Source organism: Drosophila obscura, unplaced genomic scaffold (genome assembly GCF_018151105.1).
Source record: "Drosophila obscura isolate BZ-5 IFL unplaced genomic scaffold, ASM1815110v1 contig_200, whole genome shotgun sequence".
NCBI lineage: Eukaryota > Metazoa > Arthropoda > Insecta > Diptera > Drosophilidae > Drosophila > Drosophila obscura.
The window spans coordinates 7,142,191-7,158,123 of record NW_024542791.1 but is presented as its reverse complement, the minus strand read 5'-3'; the positions used below and the strand labels follow the sequence as shown (position 1 = coordinate 7,158,123).

At 38.2% G+C, this 15,933-nt stretch overlaps 2 protein-coding genes across 3 annotated transcripts; both read left to right on the top strand.

The window, feature by feature from the left end:
- Positions 1–8,838: 8,838 nt before the first annotated feature.
- LOC111079157 lies at positions 8,839–11,547 on the top strand. 2 transcript variants are annotated; one of them, XM_022374193.2, is made up of 4 exons: positions 8,848–10,662; positions 10,727–10,831; positions 10,886–10,982; positions 11,035–11,547. In XM_022374193.2, exons 1-4 carry the CDS (start codon positions 8,956–8,958, stop codon positions 11,481–11,483), a joined length of 2,358 nt encoding a protein of 785 aa, XP_022229885.2. In that variant the 5' UTR covers positions 8,848–8,955; the 3' UTR covers positions 11,484–11,547. The 2 variants fall into 2 exon arrangements, with proteins under 2 accessions (XP_022229886.2, XP_022229885.2); XM_022374194.2 differs by lacking the exons at positions 10,886–10,982; positions 11,035–11,547 and having other exon boundaries at positions 8,839–10,662; positions 10,716–10,825.
- Positions 11,548–12,046: 499 nt separating this feature from the next.
- LOC111079163 lies at positions 12,047–12,659 on the top strand. Its single transcript, XM_022374200.2, has one exon. The coding sequence runs from the start codon at positions 12,131–12,133 to the stop codon at positions 12,566–12,568; it is 438 nt and encodes a 145-aa protein (XP_022229892.1). The 5' UTR covers positions 12,047–12,130; the 3' UTR covers positions 12,569–12,659.
- Positions 12,660–15,933: the final 3,274 nt, after the last annotated feature.

Sequence of the window (15,933 nt, the reverse complement as noted above, 5' to 3'; positions counted from 1 at the left end):
CATACAAAAGCAGGAGAAAGCACATTTCACTAAAGCTCTGCAACCTTTTTGGGGTGCTGCCAGTCAAGGATACTTTCTTTTCGCCTGTCAAAGATTATCAGTTCTTCTTCAAATTACTATGATGGCAAGGCGGCTGTCACCCCTCAAGTCTGCCCAGCAAATTACGGTATGTCCTTGAACAGAGTAGGGAAATGGTTACCAAACAAAAAGGAGGAAAAAGCAAAACTGACTGTATAGCTGGCCTTTGAATACCCTCACAGATCCATTGTTTCAATTGAAGGTCGAATGGATGAAATGGATCCTTTTCTGTGTTGCAAATATCTTCTCGTAATCGTGATAATAAAAGGAAAGCGTATATCAATTTGGTGTTCCCTTTAACGCTCTTATCTACGTTTTTGGAGCACCATGGTTCGCGCATTGGGTTTATGGTCAATTTTAGATTTTATATTTTTCAGCTTTCGCTTTCTTATTGTTTTTTCCTCCGCTTCCTCCGCTTTTCCTGTGCAATTGAGTTGAATAGCGTTTTTTGTTATTTAATTTGCCTGATTTTATCCGCTTTTCAACCAACTTGTTTGCTTTCACCTTGCCCCGCTTTGGTTGCAGTTTTATTGGTTGGATTAAAAATCAATTGGGGTGCTTTGGACGTTGTACGGTTACTGAGAAGAATTTGTTGCTCTTGGCTTTGAACATAAAGCATATGACTGTTTTTCATTAACAAAAAAATTGCAGTGAGATCTACTGAGTAGAAAACTGTTCACTTAAAATGCAAATTAATACATATTAGAATTGCCTGAACTCCAATCGGCTTCCTTTATTGGTCCCCATTTTGGCGGTAAATAAAAATAAAACATTCCATTAAAAATTATTAAATGCACTTTAAATATATTGCTTCAGCGTTGAAATTACCTACAGAATAAAAAGCAAAAATATATAAAAAGATTAAGCAACCAGCTATAATATTCTCTCAGTTTTTATTTTCTTTTAAAGATCACTTTGGCTAAATCCTTTCGTAATCAAGGTTTAAAATTTATTATTTGGCCCTATTAAGTTCAATGAACCTAACGATTCTAGATATTATAGCTGCCGATATGGGTTCTGGCATTTATGAGGGTCTTAAAGAAGTTATGCATGTTCTTAAACTCCTTTGCACTTGCTGCAAACACATTTTTGGGCGTTTTGTGTGTTTCCTGCGGTAGTATCCTTATTCTAGGCAAAATTCTGCAATAAATTTGATTTTACTAAATAATTCATGTGCTGTACGGGGGGCGGGTGTATGCGTATTCAACGCATACAATTCTAAAAGTAAACCGCACCTGGCATAGTTTCCGGGGAGAAATCGATTGGCTATAATTAGTGGGTTCAAGTATGCTGAGCATTTCTTGAAAATACAAATAAAAAAAACCATATGTACGTATTTACAAATACAAAATGTTGGATTATTTTTCCCTAGATTTCCTTCATTTATGAACCATTCGGCTCAGCATTCGATTACGAATGCTCAGGCCGAGAACTTAATATTATGTTGGTTAACAGTGCAGATAATAGGGGGAAATTTTAAAGAAAGGCCCTCCTACTAACACAACATGTCGGGTTTCAACCTGTTGCTGAGAGGATGGTATGTTGGAATGGGATGATCGTGTTACTTCTTGAAATTGTGTATTGTATCACAAAGATGGAGAGCAAACAATCAGAAAAGAAAAGAAGGAATTGCTTAATATTATCTTAAATCCGCTTTAGACATTGTCTTAGTATAAATCGACATGAAAAAACTAGACCACAATTAAGTCATTGTATCGTCAAGTTTTTAATTGAAATTTATGAGCAAATTACAACCCGCGACTAAGTGCATAAGTGTGTTGACTACTTAGATGTGTATCACTGCCAACATCTATCCTTTGTTTGATGTATAGAAGCCCTGGGAAACACAGCTGGTTGGTAATGACTCTGACAGATACGCAGCAGCCTTCCTGTGAGACTTTGACGAGCCCGGCACATTTTCTAAGCGAAACTTTTTCATTGCCCTCAAAGTGCAATCAAGGGGGGATAAATCCTTCTTATGTGGCATCCCCTGAAATTTTATGCGTCAGTGTGAAAATTGCGAAATTACGGCTGCCTTGGAATGTGGACGGCCACGTCTCCAGAGAGGAAAACTTTATACAAGTACTACTTCAAATTTTCTATTGCCTTCAATGGAATACAATTATTCGCTGCCTCATCGCTCTATTCGCTGCAGCTTCAATTGTAACGAGCCATGGCTCTTGCCACCATGGAAAATCACGGTCTCAGGTGCGATCGCCAGGTGCTTAACAGGGCCAAGATCGTCCGAAGAAGCAGGCAGTACATCAGACCGAACCCAAGACACTACACTAGGCAGTCCACCAGCCCACAACTCAAGTAGCAACACCAGCAGGTTCTAAATTGTAAACAAACCAGCCAAGCAAATAAAGAAGGAATTACATTATCAACAAAACCAAAACAAAGGCACCGACAGAAGTGCTTGAATCATTTAACGTTCCACCTTGCCTACCTACCACTCTTTCGGTCAATAAAGGCCAGCCCCGAACCTTAAGTTCCAGCAAATCCCAGACTGAAATAAGGTCTCTTACACAATTAAGTGCCGGAGAATATCCCCCACCATAAAGGTCAATTCATTGGAACTACTCAAACTTAATTGAACTATCGCAACAGCCAGCCGAAAGAGCCATCTGCCATAGACAACGTTGCACTCCAGCATATTGTTAAGGTCATGGCGATAAATAAGTTGCACCCTGAGCATGATGCCGTATCCAACCCATCCAAGGCAGTTGTTAACATATTGTACATACGGCTGGAGACTTTTCCAGCTCTCCTCGATTTCTATCTGTGCATAATTTGTGCAACAAACTTTGTCATGCGAGCTCTGGCAGTTAGTAAAGCTTCCACCAGCTGCGGTCCTGCCCCAAAATAGAAGAGAGAAGCATCAGAGAACCAACAGACCCTGGATAGAGCCGGAGACCACCAGCTGATAAATTTTAAAATTTGCATGCTAATGAATGGCATTGCATGGAACTGTTGCTGCAAAGTTTAACTTTTGCTTTTGGATGGGTACTGTGGTATGCTGCGGTGCGGTCGGAGGTGGAGTCTGTCGAGTCTAGATAGAACGTGCAAAGAGATTTATCCCAGGTCCCAAAGCTTTGCCACGGACATGTTGAGGTGGCATCCCCATCCGAGCTGAGCTGCATTAATTGCACGTCGAACTTTGAGTGGCTTCCATCATTAAAAATTGGCCAATTTCCAAAGCCTAGGTTATCAGGAACCACTTTGGTCCCCCGGTGGGAATTTGCTAACCTCCGAAATTCGAGTCCTGGCTAATGAAAGTGTCAGACACGTGCTATATAGGTCCACCAGAGGAGACGCCCCACTTATTGACATGGCAACGTGGTGGGAATTTTTAGTCTGGCACTAAGAACTTTTGAACCCCTTTTCCTTGATAATTGGTGCACTAAACCTTGCATTTAGCCGAGGCCAAGTATATTCTGAAAGGGATTTCCAGAGGCCACGGCCTATGCGCTGAGTGTTTTATGCACTCTTTGAATCAGTCAATTTTCCGTAAGACTGTTGCAGCTTATGCAACAAATCTATAAAATCTATCTGGAATTTTTCTGGACAGCCAGAGAAATGCTTAGGAAAAATGCATCGCTCAAACAAAATAATTGAAAATTTGGCTCCGACGTTAAAGAATTTCTTGAGCAATTCATCTATAAGTAACTCCAGTGAGAAGCTGAAAGATACATTGATTGTCAGCATGAATACATATTTAGTTGCATATTCTACTATTTTAGATTTCCATTCACGTTTGAGAAATATTCAAAATATCACTCGTTCGTCACACAGAATAACAAAATCACTGTATGGCACTGTGGCACTGTATGTGTGAATGTGTGGCAGTCAGTCGGGGGCTATAAAGTAAACAGCAGGACGCAGGATGTAGCACATACGCCACGTTGTCAGCGGCAGTGATTAAAGTCTCTGTGGATAAACTTCCAGGCTCTGGACGGATAAGCAGATAAGACTTTTGGCTTTGCCGCTGTCAGAATGAATAGCTCTTGTTGAAATACTTTCTCCAGTAGAAAATTATTATGGCCGAATAAACTGTGAAACATAGAATAAATCCCGCACAGCAGGCAAAGACAGCCTTTAAATTTATTAAACTCCAGACCCGCAGCACAGTAAACAAAAATATTATAAATAATATGTAGTATATATGTATAGATATCTTATATCTATACAATTCCCTAATGCCATTGCACAAACTTCGCTGCGAAGGGCAAACAGCTTTCGCAGTGTAATGGTCTGTTAAGGGTTTTTGGGCTGTGATGAGGAGGTCTCGTACTTGTGACCTCCTCGAGTGCTGTTGGTCGGAATTAATTTCGGAATTGCTTCAGAGATGGGTTGAAAGTGCAGGATCTTTTAATGTTTCTCCATCTCTTGAAAGTTTCAGCCACGAATCGCGAGTTAAATGACAACATTCAACCAAAGAAGACTCACATTTAGCTCTTGCTAATTTACGACCCTATTTGAAAACTCAATCAGAAGTCTGAGGGGGCGAAAGATATTAACGATGATGGGGAACTTTGACAGTATTAGACTCATCTTTGATTGGAAATTTCGCTGAGCAGATGGCGCTTTAACAGCTCTTGCATGGTACAGTATACAGTATACAAAATTCCATCAAATATTAATGCCCAAGTATGCAATAAATAAATACGAGTATGAACAAAAAGCGAACGCATTAACGACTGACAATCGAGTCAGCGATGAGTCAGAAATGAAAAAGATTATTCGCATTGCTTGCTGATTCAATCAATTATGGCGAAAGCATTGCATTTCTCTTTGGACTTAACGATTCCTGTTGGAAAATGTAGAAGGAGAGCAAAAATAACTCTTTCAAAGGGAATTTTTTAATTAAATGAAGGCGTTTAAGGAATGGATGGAAAATCTTGTACATTTTTTCTACCAAACTTTATCTCTCTCACATGCGACCAATTGTGGTGTATCCTCTTCCAAAGATGCAAACTGCAAATTATCTAAGTCAAGACCACTAAGGATGCCTGGCATCCTGTCCGGACTTTGACTTGTGTTTGAGTTGGCTGAAAAAGAATTAAAAATACCTGCTAACGTTTCTTAGCAAATTTAATCTCTTCTTGTATTATTTAGTTTACTTTACGCGCCATGCGAGTCGTATGAGCAATGCAATCAGAATTTTGCTGTGCAGTTAACTAATTCCCATTTTATACCCGACGGTGTCAATTGGTAAGTTGCTGCCAGTGGTGGCAGTAGGGTGGGTGCTGCTGCCGGATACTTTTTCGATGCTGTTTTATTAGTGGCCAAGTTAATGGATGTCAATTAGCTTAATTGTTTTCCTACTATTTTTTCTTTATTTCTTCCACCCTAATTGCACTCTCTCCTGTTCTTACTGGTGTCCATTGAAGGCCCTCATTGATTAGTTGTGCAATTGTTTTTTAGCTATCAATGCATTTGTTTCATTGTACTCCATGTATTCGTTGTATTAGTTTTTAATGGCCATCAAATTCAAAAGCTTTTGAGTTATTATTGTTAGGACCAGAAACCCCAATGTATGCTGGGATGTATGCTGATGTACGCTGAGACTATCGAGGAAAATTGGCTGGGAAAATCCTATGCTATTTTTCGATTTTCAATTGTTTCCGGTATGGGGTTCACTTCATGCACTCTGGCTTCATATGTTCATAGGTTTTAAGTTCCCCATTTGTCGCCTAAATGCATGTGAAGTTACTTAAAGAGCAATATAACATGGAATTTATGTAATTACTTTTTTACAGCTTAACCATAAAGTTGCATCCAATGGCATCTCCACCAAAGAAAACTACTTAGATTTTCTTCCTTTAAGACGAAAATGCACATGTGCTGCTATGACGGAAACAAAGGACAAAGAAGATTTTACTAAAATTGATGATGCTGTGCTTGAGTTTCTGTTTGGCAGATGACGCCTGAAAAAATGCCATTAATCTTTATACACTTTTTGAGAGGGTAAAAACAAATGAAACCAGTTGACTGATAGGCACACACAATACTATTCCAAGCATCACTTAAATTTAATAATATTTAGCTGCTTAAATCAAAAATAAATCTTCTTTATAGTATGTCCAGAGTATGTCCAATGTAATCCCACAATCACTAGAAAATTAAACATTCTGCAAATTATTGAGCGTCTCATATTAATATTTAGAGCCGAGTGCTTGTACCTACCCCACACTGACTTTCATATTTTGTGTTGGGTTTTATGCTGTTTTTCAGCCAAATGCCAGAGAATAGTAAATTGCATTTAATGCAAATTTCCCAGCACCGCAGGCGGACTCTGAACTGCGGACTCAATCCAATTTAATTTTCCGCCAGACAAAATTTTGTGACAAGAACCTCTCTGTGGCATGTTTTGCCAACTTGTTATTTACTTGTTTTGATTTAATTTTCATTTTAAAAGAAATTAATTTCCGGCATTGCGGATTATAAATATGACTTAATGTGGCTTCTTCCTGATGATTCCTGTGCCACAGTTTAGTATCCCCAAGAATATGGATACATTTAAGGTAAACCAGTCCCCTGTGCTCCTGCGCCTCAGGCGTATAGTTTCATTGATGGCAACAATGCATTGCAATTTCCTGGCAGAAACACAATATTTTATTGCCAAATTCCCTGATTAATTGCGACAAGGGTGGAATCTTGTGCAGCTTCCTGTTTCCTGCTGCCGAAAGGATTTAAAACGAATCAATCGAATTGCATTACTAATCACATATTCTAGGACACAACGTGTGCCAGCCGGTAACTTATATCAATATGCATGAGGCATCTGTGGCACTCTGCTGTGGAAAAGGAGCGGAAGGCGGCTTCGTTTCGTGTGGCAGCCAGGTCTTATGACTGAATTCATTTAGAAAGCCACATCAAAGGAGTGATTAGCATTGGCCAGGGCTAATTGTGAATCCAACTAAAGTTGCACAACCTTTTGTACGTTTCCACTAAGAAATTTACACACCAAAAGGCAACATTTTATATGAGAAAGTCTGGAAAGCTTATTGCAAGTAATTGAAATTAATCCTTAGTTTATATGCTTGATTAGAGAGTTGCTGGCAACAATATCTTACTCTGACTTAATAAGAATCTCTTTGCTCTCTTCTTATTGTCCCAGGAAAAAAGTCTCGAAGTCGTCCCGAAGCTAATTATAAAGTGTTCCCGCCCAAAGGGAAAACTAACACTTGTAACTAACAAGGCCTCACTTATAGCAGAGTGAAAGTAGAGCCGTATACAACAAAAAGAAAGTACACATTTATAAATGGAAGACATTTAGAGAATACTTTGAGTTGTGCTGGGAGAACTTTCCCACTTAAATGCCATTTCCATGATAACCACTCTCTTATGCAACTTTATTTGGGACCGCAAAACACTTCCCTTTGACCGAAATAGCCAGCAACCATTTAGACAAAACATTTTTGGTCATTTGGGGCTCTCTTGGACATTGAGCCAGTTGGCCAATAAAAGTGAATGCAAAAAATCGCAAAGAGTCTCCAGTCTAGTCGGTACAATTGTTCCAGCTGTGGGATATTTCGCAGCTTGAGTTGGTATAAATAAATTTTGTGAGCACTTTCGTCTCTTTATGAGAGTAGTATGAAAGAACGAGCTGAAATTATTGTTAATGAGATACAGAAACATATGTATTTATTATAGGACAGGATCTAAATAAATATTAATTAATAAACAGTTCAAATAATACCATTATCATATGTTCAGAAAATTTGTTTGCTCGTCAATGTAAATGCTAAAAACCTACAAGCAGTGGGGTAATGGGGAGTGGTAAATATTTTTATAACCAAGAAAATGTAACACAATTTAAAGAAATTCTAAATTTGTAAGAATTTAATAGGAAAAACTATTTTTATCAACTTTAACCCTTAGATTCAGTCACCACTGGCTCTTCTATTTTATGCTGATTATATTATATTATACATATGATTAAATGACAACCTCTACATTTACCATTTTAATTCCGAAAACTTTAACATAATCATTAAAAAAATAATAATATCATTTGTTGGTCAATTATTATTATTTTATTTATTTGGTACGACAAATTTTTTTGTGTCCGCAAATCCAATTTAATTAAAAATCCATTATGCAAATACAATTGTGTCAGCATTTGATTCCAGTCCAAGCTCCTTCATAAATATTTATGTGCCGACAGGAGAAAAACCGCAAGACTAACCAAAATAGAATTTTTTGGCAACCATTTGTGGATGGGCGAAATGTTTCGCTAGAGTAATTTAGGATTTCCTTATTTACTCAGGACGGGGTTGAGTTCTTTGTGGGACTCTGAGCCAAACATTTAAAAATGAATTGCGAAATATATGGAGAAACAGAATCGGAGTCCATGGAATCATGTGCCTTGTTCTATGACATCGCTCTAACCCGACAGCTGCATAGGCAGCTCTGTGAGGAAATTCAGAGGGAGTGACTGACATGGACTTCTGTTGAACAAACTAAAGTCTGTTGCATATTCGCACTGAAATTAGATATTCAGTGTTTGGCAGCTCCCAGCACGCAGACAAGCCCAAGAAAAAAGTGGATCGGACATTCATAGCGGAAACATCAACAGAGGATAGTTAAGTTCCGGAATGAACAGTCGAACATTATTTAGGACAGATTGGAGCAGAAGAAGTCATGGTTTAAATATCTCAGGCACTCTACATTTATAGGAAACGATGTGTTTTTTTTTTTAATTTTTGTGTGGGTTTTAGTTTTCAAACATGATTTCTATATATTTTACGTAGTTCTATTATTTTGTAGTTACATGTTACTTGTTTATTTGTAATTTTACACTTTTTTGTTTGTGCAATTTCTGCACGCATTTGATACCACACTTTTTCATAATCTTTTACCTCTTTTGAAATGACAAAATCAAAAAAATCCAAATCAAAAAGTGAGACTTTAATAAAGTCTTCAGATCGATCCCATGCAGTTGCGAAAGGAAATAAAAAAGGGCTGACGAAGAAAAGCTCTGGGAAAACCATACCTGGGACATCCAATTCGGTTTTTAGCACAAGAAACTCCGAAGCGAATCCCTCATATCATGAAAAGACTCTAAGTATTCAGAAATACTCGCATGAATCTATTCACAGAGTTAGAAGCAAGCAACACCCCAAGAGCAGTCATCTAATCGTACCTCAAAACCATCGTAAAGTTACAAAAAAGAGAAGCCACCAGCATGCAAACGATTCCAATCTATATTCAGACAAAGTAATATCTTTTGTGAAATCGTCTGAGAATGTACAAATTATAGACGACAGAGAAGACGCACAAGATGAAATCAGTCAAGTTTCTTTAATTTCCAACCTCGAAAACGGCTTTTTTATTGATGCAAATCTTTCCAAGACTTTTGACGATCACCACGAACACCACGAACACCACGAACACCCAAAGACTTCGTCCCATAAAAAGGCATCGCAAGATTCGATCCTCAAAAAGTCCAAACTGTCGCAGGAGTCAGTCCGCATCCCTCTGATCCAGGCGACGGAGTCCTTTCACATAAACAAGCTTAAGCGACGCCCTAAACCGGTGCCCGAAATTCAATCGGAAACTCGAGATGATAGTATTATCTCCGTCCGCACAGAAAATGAACCCAGTGTGTTGGTTGCAGAGAATACCAGCCAAACAAGTGATAACGAAGACGTGGAAGTGAATAATAATATGAAATTCCTCAGCCAGCTCCGTGACTTTCCCAACTGGAATGAACACTATAAGCAAGCGTTGCTTGATCTTACAGAAGAGGTAGAAGAGGACAAGCCAGAGGATATATCGGTAAAACCTGGGGATCCGTTGGCTGCCACCTCGACAGACTTGAACCTCGCCAAGGAAGATACTGAGACAGACCAGGACGGCTTGTATGAGGCCCAGCCCTCTCAACTGAAGTTATGTGGACACAGTCTGGCGGAAGTGTCCACCTCAGAGATCGAAGAAAGTGATTCTTTTGATGATGCTGATGATGCTGATGATGCTGATGATGATGATGATGATTTGAACTTGTCTGATCAGTTTCCCGAGGAATACCAAGCTCCATTCAAAAATACGAATTTCGTCCTAGATTCAGATGAAGTAGATGTCGTCGTGAATAAACTTGGCCCTTTTGAGTTGAACGGAATGGTCTACGACTTTCTTGACGAGATCATTTGCAAAGTCGTTGGCATAGCCGCCAAACCTGAACGTATACTAAGCCAAATACTGGACAAAGATAAGCTCATGGATACCCTGCTGGACGAAGCAAATGAGCATCGTATGGAAAAATTTATACATCAAAATTTATCAAAGCGGATTACCGATATCCTGGTGCGCCAATGCAAGTACTCTCTAGTAACGCCGAGTAGAAGTTCAAATATGAATGAGAACAATTACAGTCGCTGTATATCCGCATTAAATGAGTTAGACTATTGGCTCAAGCGGGAGAAACTCTCTATTAAAACAGCCCGAAAGGAGGTAAAACGACTTGCCGTCGAGGAGAACACAATGAGGACTGAAGACGATAACCTGTGGCAGCGGCTGGAGGACCTTATAAATAATACTGTACTTAATCGCCCTAATGCTTCAGATAATTTGAAAATGGTAAGTTCACATTTTACAAACTCATTTACTGATAACCTTAAACCTTCTACAAGAACCTACACAGTTTACTGGAAATATAATCAGAAGGCTGAAAAACATGCGCGATGAGTTGTCTGAGACACGTCTGAATTTGATCCTGAAGCAGCATACATATTCGCAAATCAAAACGGTAAGACATATCCTTGAACAGTGTATGGAAGATCATTAATTATATTCTTTTCAGAAAATTGACAAAATGGACATCATTGCGGAGAACCTAACCATGCATAAATATATGTCAGTCGAAGCGCAGGTTGAGAACTTGAACAGGACATTGGAGTGTAAGTAATCCCTCCGATTAACAGAATTTTTCTTAAATTTTACCATTTTCAGCGAGAAACTTAAGCGTTATAAAGACGTCTAACCTCATCAATAGCAAAATCCATACAGTGTCCCATCTTAGGTGTCGTCGAAAAACATTGAGCCGGAAGCTTAGGGCGGCCAAAGGCGTACTTGAGTCTCTGAGGAGCAAATTCAAGGCCTTGAGGTTCAAGGCATATCGGTGCAACAAAATGCACAACAGGCTATTCAGTGAACTCGGAGATGTCCGGCACCAAGGTGGTATTATGTTATATCCCCTGCTCATAACGGACTATGACCACACTATAGACGACTTGGCCAGAAAACGATCTGAGATTGAAGCTTTAAGGGCGCAGCATGACAAACTAATTCGGAGAATCACGCCGATCGAAGAGGCTCGTAGAATTTCACAAGAAAATCGCAACCAAGCTCGCTATCAACTTCGCACTTCCACTCTTGTTGAAAGAATGGAAAAGCGTTGAGAGTCTATTTCAAACTGTTTGTAAAACAAGAGAACCAATGTCATGAAATAGAAAATACCTTGTATTTCCTCTTAATTATCTCGTCTCTCTTTTTGAAGAATGTGTATCTTTTGTACTGAAAGTACAGTGGCAAAGGAGCCTCGGCAAAATGATGCCGTCCACTTAGTGCAGTTCTTAGGGATACTCGGCCTTGAGATAAAACTATCAGCATTTACTGTGATAAAAAGCCAAACCACAATGTGTCTCTATTTTGACAGAGATCCAATATCGCCTGGGAACTTGTCTGTCTTTTTGTGGCTGTAGTGATTTCCATTTTTTTTTTGTAGAAGGAAAGAATCGCAATAAGGCCAAAGCATGTCGTGGGTAAGGCTGTCTTCTCCGCTGTCTATTCCTTGGCCCGAAAACAATCAGAAAAATCAATTGTCGATTGATTGTTTTTCTGTCTTTGGCCTCGTGTGTTCTGCTTTTGTTTGCTTATGCGGTGGTGGGATACTGCTGGATGTAAATATGTAAAACTCCAGAATAAAACGTTGTTAGTTCAACTGATGTTTCCTTAAATTCCCAGACTTGTCAGTCATTATTTCAAAATTAACACAACAACTCATTTATCTTATTCGAAAGTTTTTATTTGAATTTTTTCTTTTGCAATGGTTCTCGTGGTGCTTGTCAAACTGGGCGTGGTAGCAGGCGTTGCCCTTGCCACACAGCAGATGGGAATTTGGGAGAGCCCGGAGCACTCGGCTGTGATTTTGGAGAACGCCAAAGAACATCTCAGGCCTTATGCAAAGGACCTGAAGGACCGGATCTGCTGCTGGAAATGCCAGGACAAATGCAAAGAGGAATTGGAGCCGAAGCCCTGGCGAGAGTCCTTCGTGGACTCTTGGAATGACACCATCAAGAAAGCCTTCCTCATCCTGAATCAGGTTCCTACCTACTATCATCACTTTGCGGAGGATATGGAGACAGCTGTAAGCGATTTGGTCAAGGAAAAGAACCCAAAGATAGATCAAAAGCAAAAGGCAAATATTAATCAGAATCATACCAGTTCCTCAAAGATGGACAAAATCACAGTAAAATCCAATTGAACACTATTCTCTTTGACATTGAACTTAGTTATGCGCTGGCCATGCTAACAAACTTTTGGCCAAATCAAATAAATTTCTCAACAAAAAGAAAGTCAACTTTTACAATTTTTGGAAATGTGTGGGGACTAAATTTTGCAAACAATTTTTATTTTCTGTAAGTGAAACTCTAAGAGTTTCAGTTATAATTAGTAAACCAATAAGCAAGTGTTCAAATTAAATTCTAGTTACCAAATATTTTAGTATAATTTCAATTGCTTAAATTCGAAATGAACTGTGTTGGATTTCAGTTCACAAATTGCGTGGCAGTGCCGAGTGCAACAAAGTGTTCAATTTATTAAGCCCTTGCCTGTTCTTGTGCACTAGAAGCAAGACCAGTTCGCACCACCATATGAAATCGATTTATCTTAGCCACTGCACACGTCCGACATGTCGTATATGTAACAAGTGTGGCACATAAATTTCCAAGGTTGCAGGAATCCATGCAACGTCTTGGCCTGGCCACAAAACTAAATAAAACAATAGGGACAAAAGTGCTTCCCGTAAAGTTTCGAGCGTTTTTAGCAGATATGTCCCAGGATTTGATTTATATGAAAACATAGCAAGTTTGCGATACCATTTACAAAGTAACATACAGCAATTTGTTCGCATGAACAAAATCATTTAGTAAGAGCTGTAGGTAGACACAGATCTAGCAATTTGATAGTGCTAAGAACCATTTGAAAGACTGAAAGATAGAAATAACTATACAAATCATATGGGATTAAATATTTTAATCTTTATGTTTATAACCCGAGGAGGTCTGGAGCAATATACTTAAGGAATCAACGAGCTTTGCTTTAAAAATGGTCAGATAAATACTGCAGAACCACAAGACCTTCACTTAAGATTAAGCCAACATTCGAAATAGACTTTATATAAGGCTACCGAAAATTTTCCTATTCCATCCTAAATATTCATTAAACTGTTTTTGAATTTCCGTTGAGTTTTCCTGGCTTTGCCGTCAGGCTAAAAGCACTTAACAAACTTTCACCTGCACTCTATCTCCATCTGTATCGCTATCTGTTTCTCACTCTTTCTCCACTCACTATGAGAAGTTTTTAGCGAACTAAAATTTCCATTCTCATTTGGATCATTGGGGAAATACGGGGCCAACAACTTTGTCCGGAAAAACGGTGAAAAGTTTTTGAGTGGCAGCTTAAATTAAATATACCCTATGAGGGATTTTTGGGCCTTTCTGCTGGATCATTTTAGTATAAGCAATTATATTTATATTTGCTATATATTTCGCTCGTATCCCAGTGTGACCAAAGTTGGCAAAGTGAATGCCCTACTGTTACACTGTTTTGTTGGTTTACAAACAGAAGTCTGTTCAATTTTGTATTAAATAAAAAACAAAGGTTTTATATGTGGGCGCTGTGGAGTTAGAGGAACACAATGCACACCGCAATACTGTATAAATCCCAGCCTGTTGGACAGAAATGCAGGCAACATGTTTTTATAATGTAAATGAAAAATGGACCCTGCCACGTTTCGCTGTGGCACATTCCTTTTTTATACCCGTACTAGAAGAGTTATATATTATTAGTATTTCTTGTAAAAGCTGATGTGTGTAACGCAGAGAAGGAAACGTTTCCGACCCCATAAAGTAAATATATATTCTTGATCAGCAGCAATAGCTGAGTCGATATAGCCATATCTGTCCGTCCGTCCGTCTGTCTTCTTTGAGCAACGAAATTTTATTTCCAGACTAATGTGATATCACACTGTTACAAGTTTATTTCAAAAGTAGAATCGCGTCCACAGAAGCGACTCACAACGTTTCTTCTTGTTTTATTCTGTGAGAGAGAGAGAGAGAGAGGGAGAAAGATGTGTAGCGCCTGTTGCGCTACACGGAGCAGTGGCCACCCTGCACAGTGGGCGAAATGGCACTTCATGGCAGAATCTGCTAAAGCTTTTGTGTCATTTAAATTATTTGTGAATTATCAATTAAGTATTTATAGAATTTTTCTGTAAAGAAAAGAATTATATATAAAATGCATAAAATTATATTTGATATTTATTTTTTCCAGTTAAAATATAGACATCACGCGCATAAAACCAGTGCTGCCAGTTTAGCTTGTTTCAGGCCAGATCTATCATTTTAAAAAGTAGTCCAGCTATTAAAATTTGCAAGTAGCTTATATATATTCAGAAGATAAATTTAGCTTGTTTTAGCTTAAGTGTGAAATTCAAATTTTCTTGACTTTTTGTTACATAAAAAGTTACATTTGCCGTTACTGCCGCAACGCGAACACCAAGATATTTCATATGATTATGGCAATGTATGATAGAAATACACGCTATAATAAATCTCTATAAAATCTTCTCCACTGACACTCATCGAGTGCGTAGGGGGCTTGCCAACTAATATGTTAATAATAATAATTATATGCAGAAACAATTTCCCCATATTTTTAAACTGTCTTTAGATGACGAGGATGATCCCGAGCTGAAATTGGCAATAACCGAAATACACCGTTATTTTTCAAATGCTATAAATACTGACATGGATATTATTTAATATTGGGAAATAAAAAATTCAGTTAAACTCGCCTATATCAACTGGAAAACAGTGTGCATTGCGTGCCTGCTACACAAGTCTTAGTGGAAAGAGCATTTTCTTCCCTAAATTGTTGAAATCGGACTAATGGTGAACTTTATTTTCAAAATCGATCAAAACCTTAATGTTCCCTAAATTAAATAAATGGAAACACCAATTATATTTTCATTTTTTTAAATGTTAAGCCAGCGAATCTTTTCATATTGCATCATAACCCAAAAATGGGGTCGATAATGATACCCTATATTTCATCCATTACACATGTGATATCTCAAAATAAATCGGTTAATAGTTATACAACAGAAAGGGTAAGATTACTAAAAAAAAAAATTGCAATAAGTTTTATAATACAATTTTTTTTTTTATAATTTAAAATTATATTAGATTAAAAATAAAATTTAAAATTATTATGTGTAGTGAAAATGAGCTATAAACTTTCTTCACCGATCCAAAAAAAATCAATGTTTAGCATTTTATGCCGCGCAAACAGGCAAATATGCACCGGAATCATAGTTGAACTTTGACTGTTTTTTTTAAAGCTTCTAGAAATTTTAGCACCATGTACTTATGCAGATCAAGATTTTCCTTTCATATGCAGTTTATTTCATAAAGATATCCTCTGTCGTTCAGAAGGTATTACTTTAGCAAGCCGCTTGTCGATTGTCCCACCGTTCGTTCTCTCCCGTGAAAATTTACAGCGCCATCTGGTGATACTAAAATGCAACACATAATGTTACATGATACTTGACCAATAGAGGGTGATGCA

Coding starts and splice junctions, on each gene's coding strand:
- LOC111079157 (XM_022374193.2), top strand. CDS start 8,956: ATGACAAAATCAAAAAAATCCAAATCAAAAAGTGAGACTTTAATAAAG. Junction 10,663..10,726: donor CTTCAGATAATTTGAAAATG/GTAAGTTCACAT, acceptor GAACCTACACAG/TTTACTGGAAATATAATCAG. Junction 10,832..10,885: donor CATATTCGCAAATCAAAACG/GTAAGACATATC, acceptor TATTCTTTTCAG/AAAATTGACAAAATGGACAT.
- LOC111079163 (XM_022374200.2), top strand. CDS start 12,131: ATGGTTCTCGTGGTGCTTGTCAAACTGGGCGTGGTAGCAGGCGTTGCC.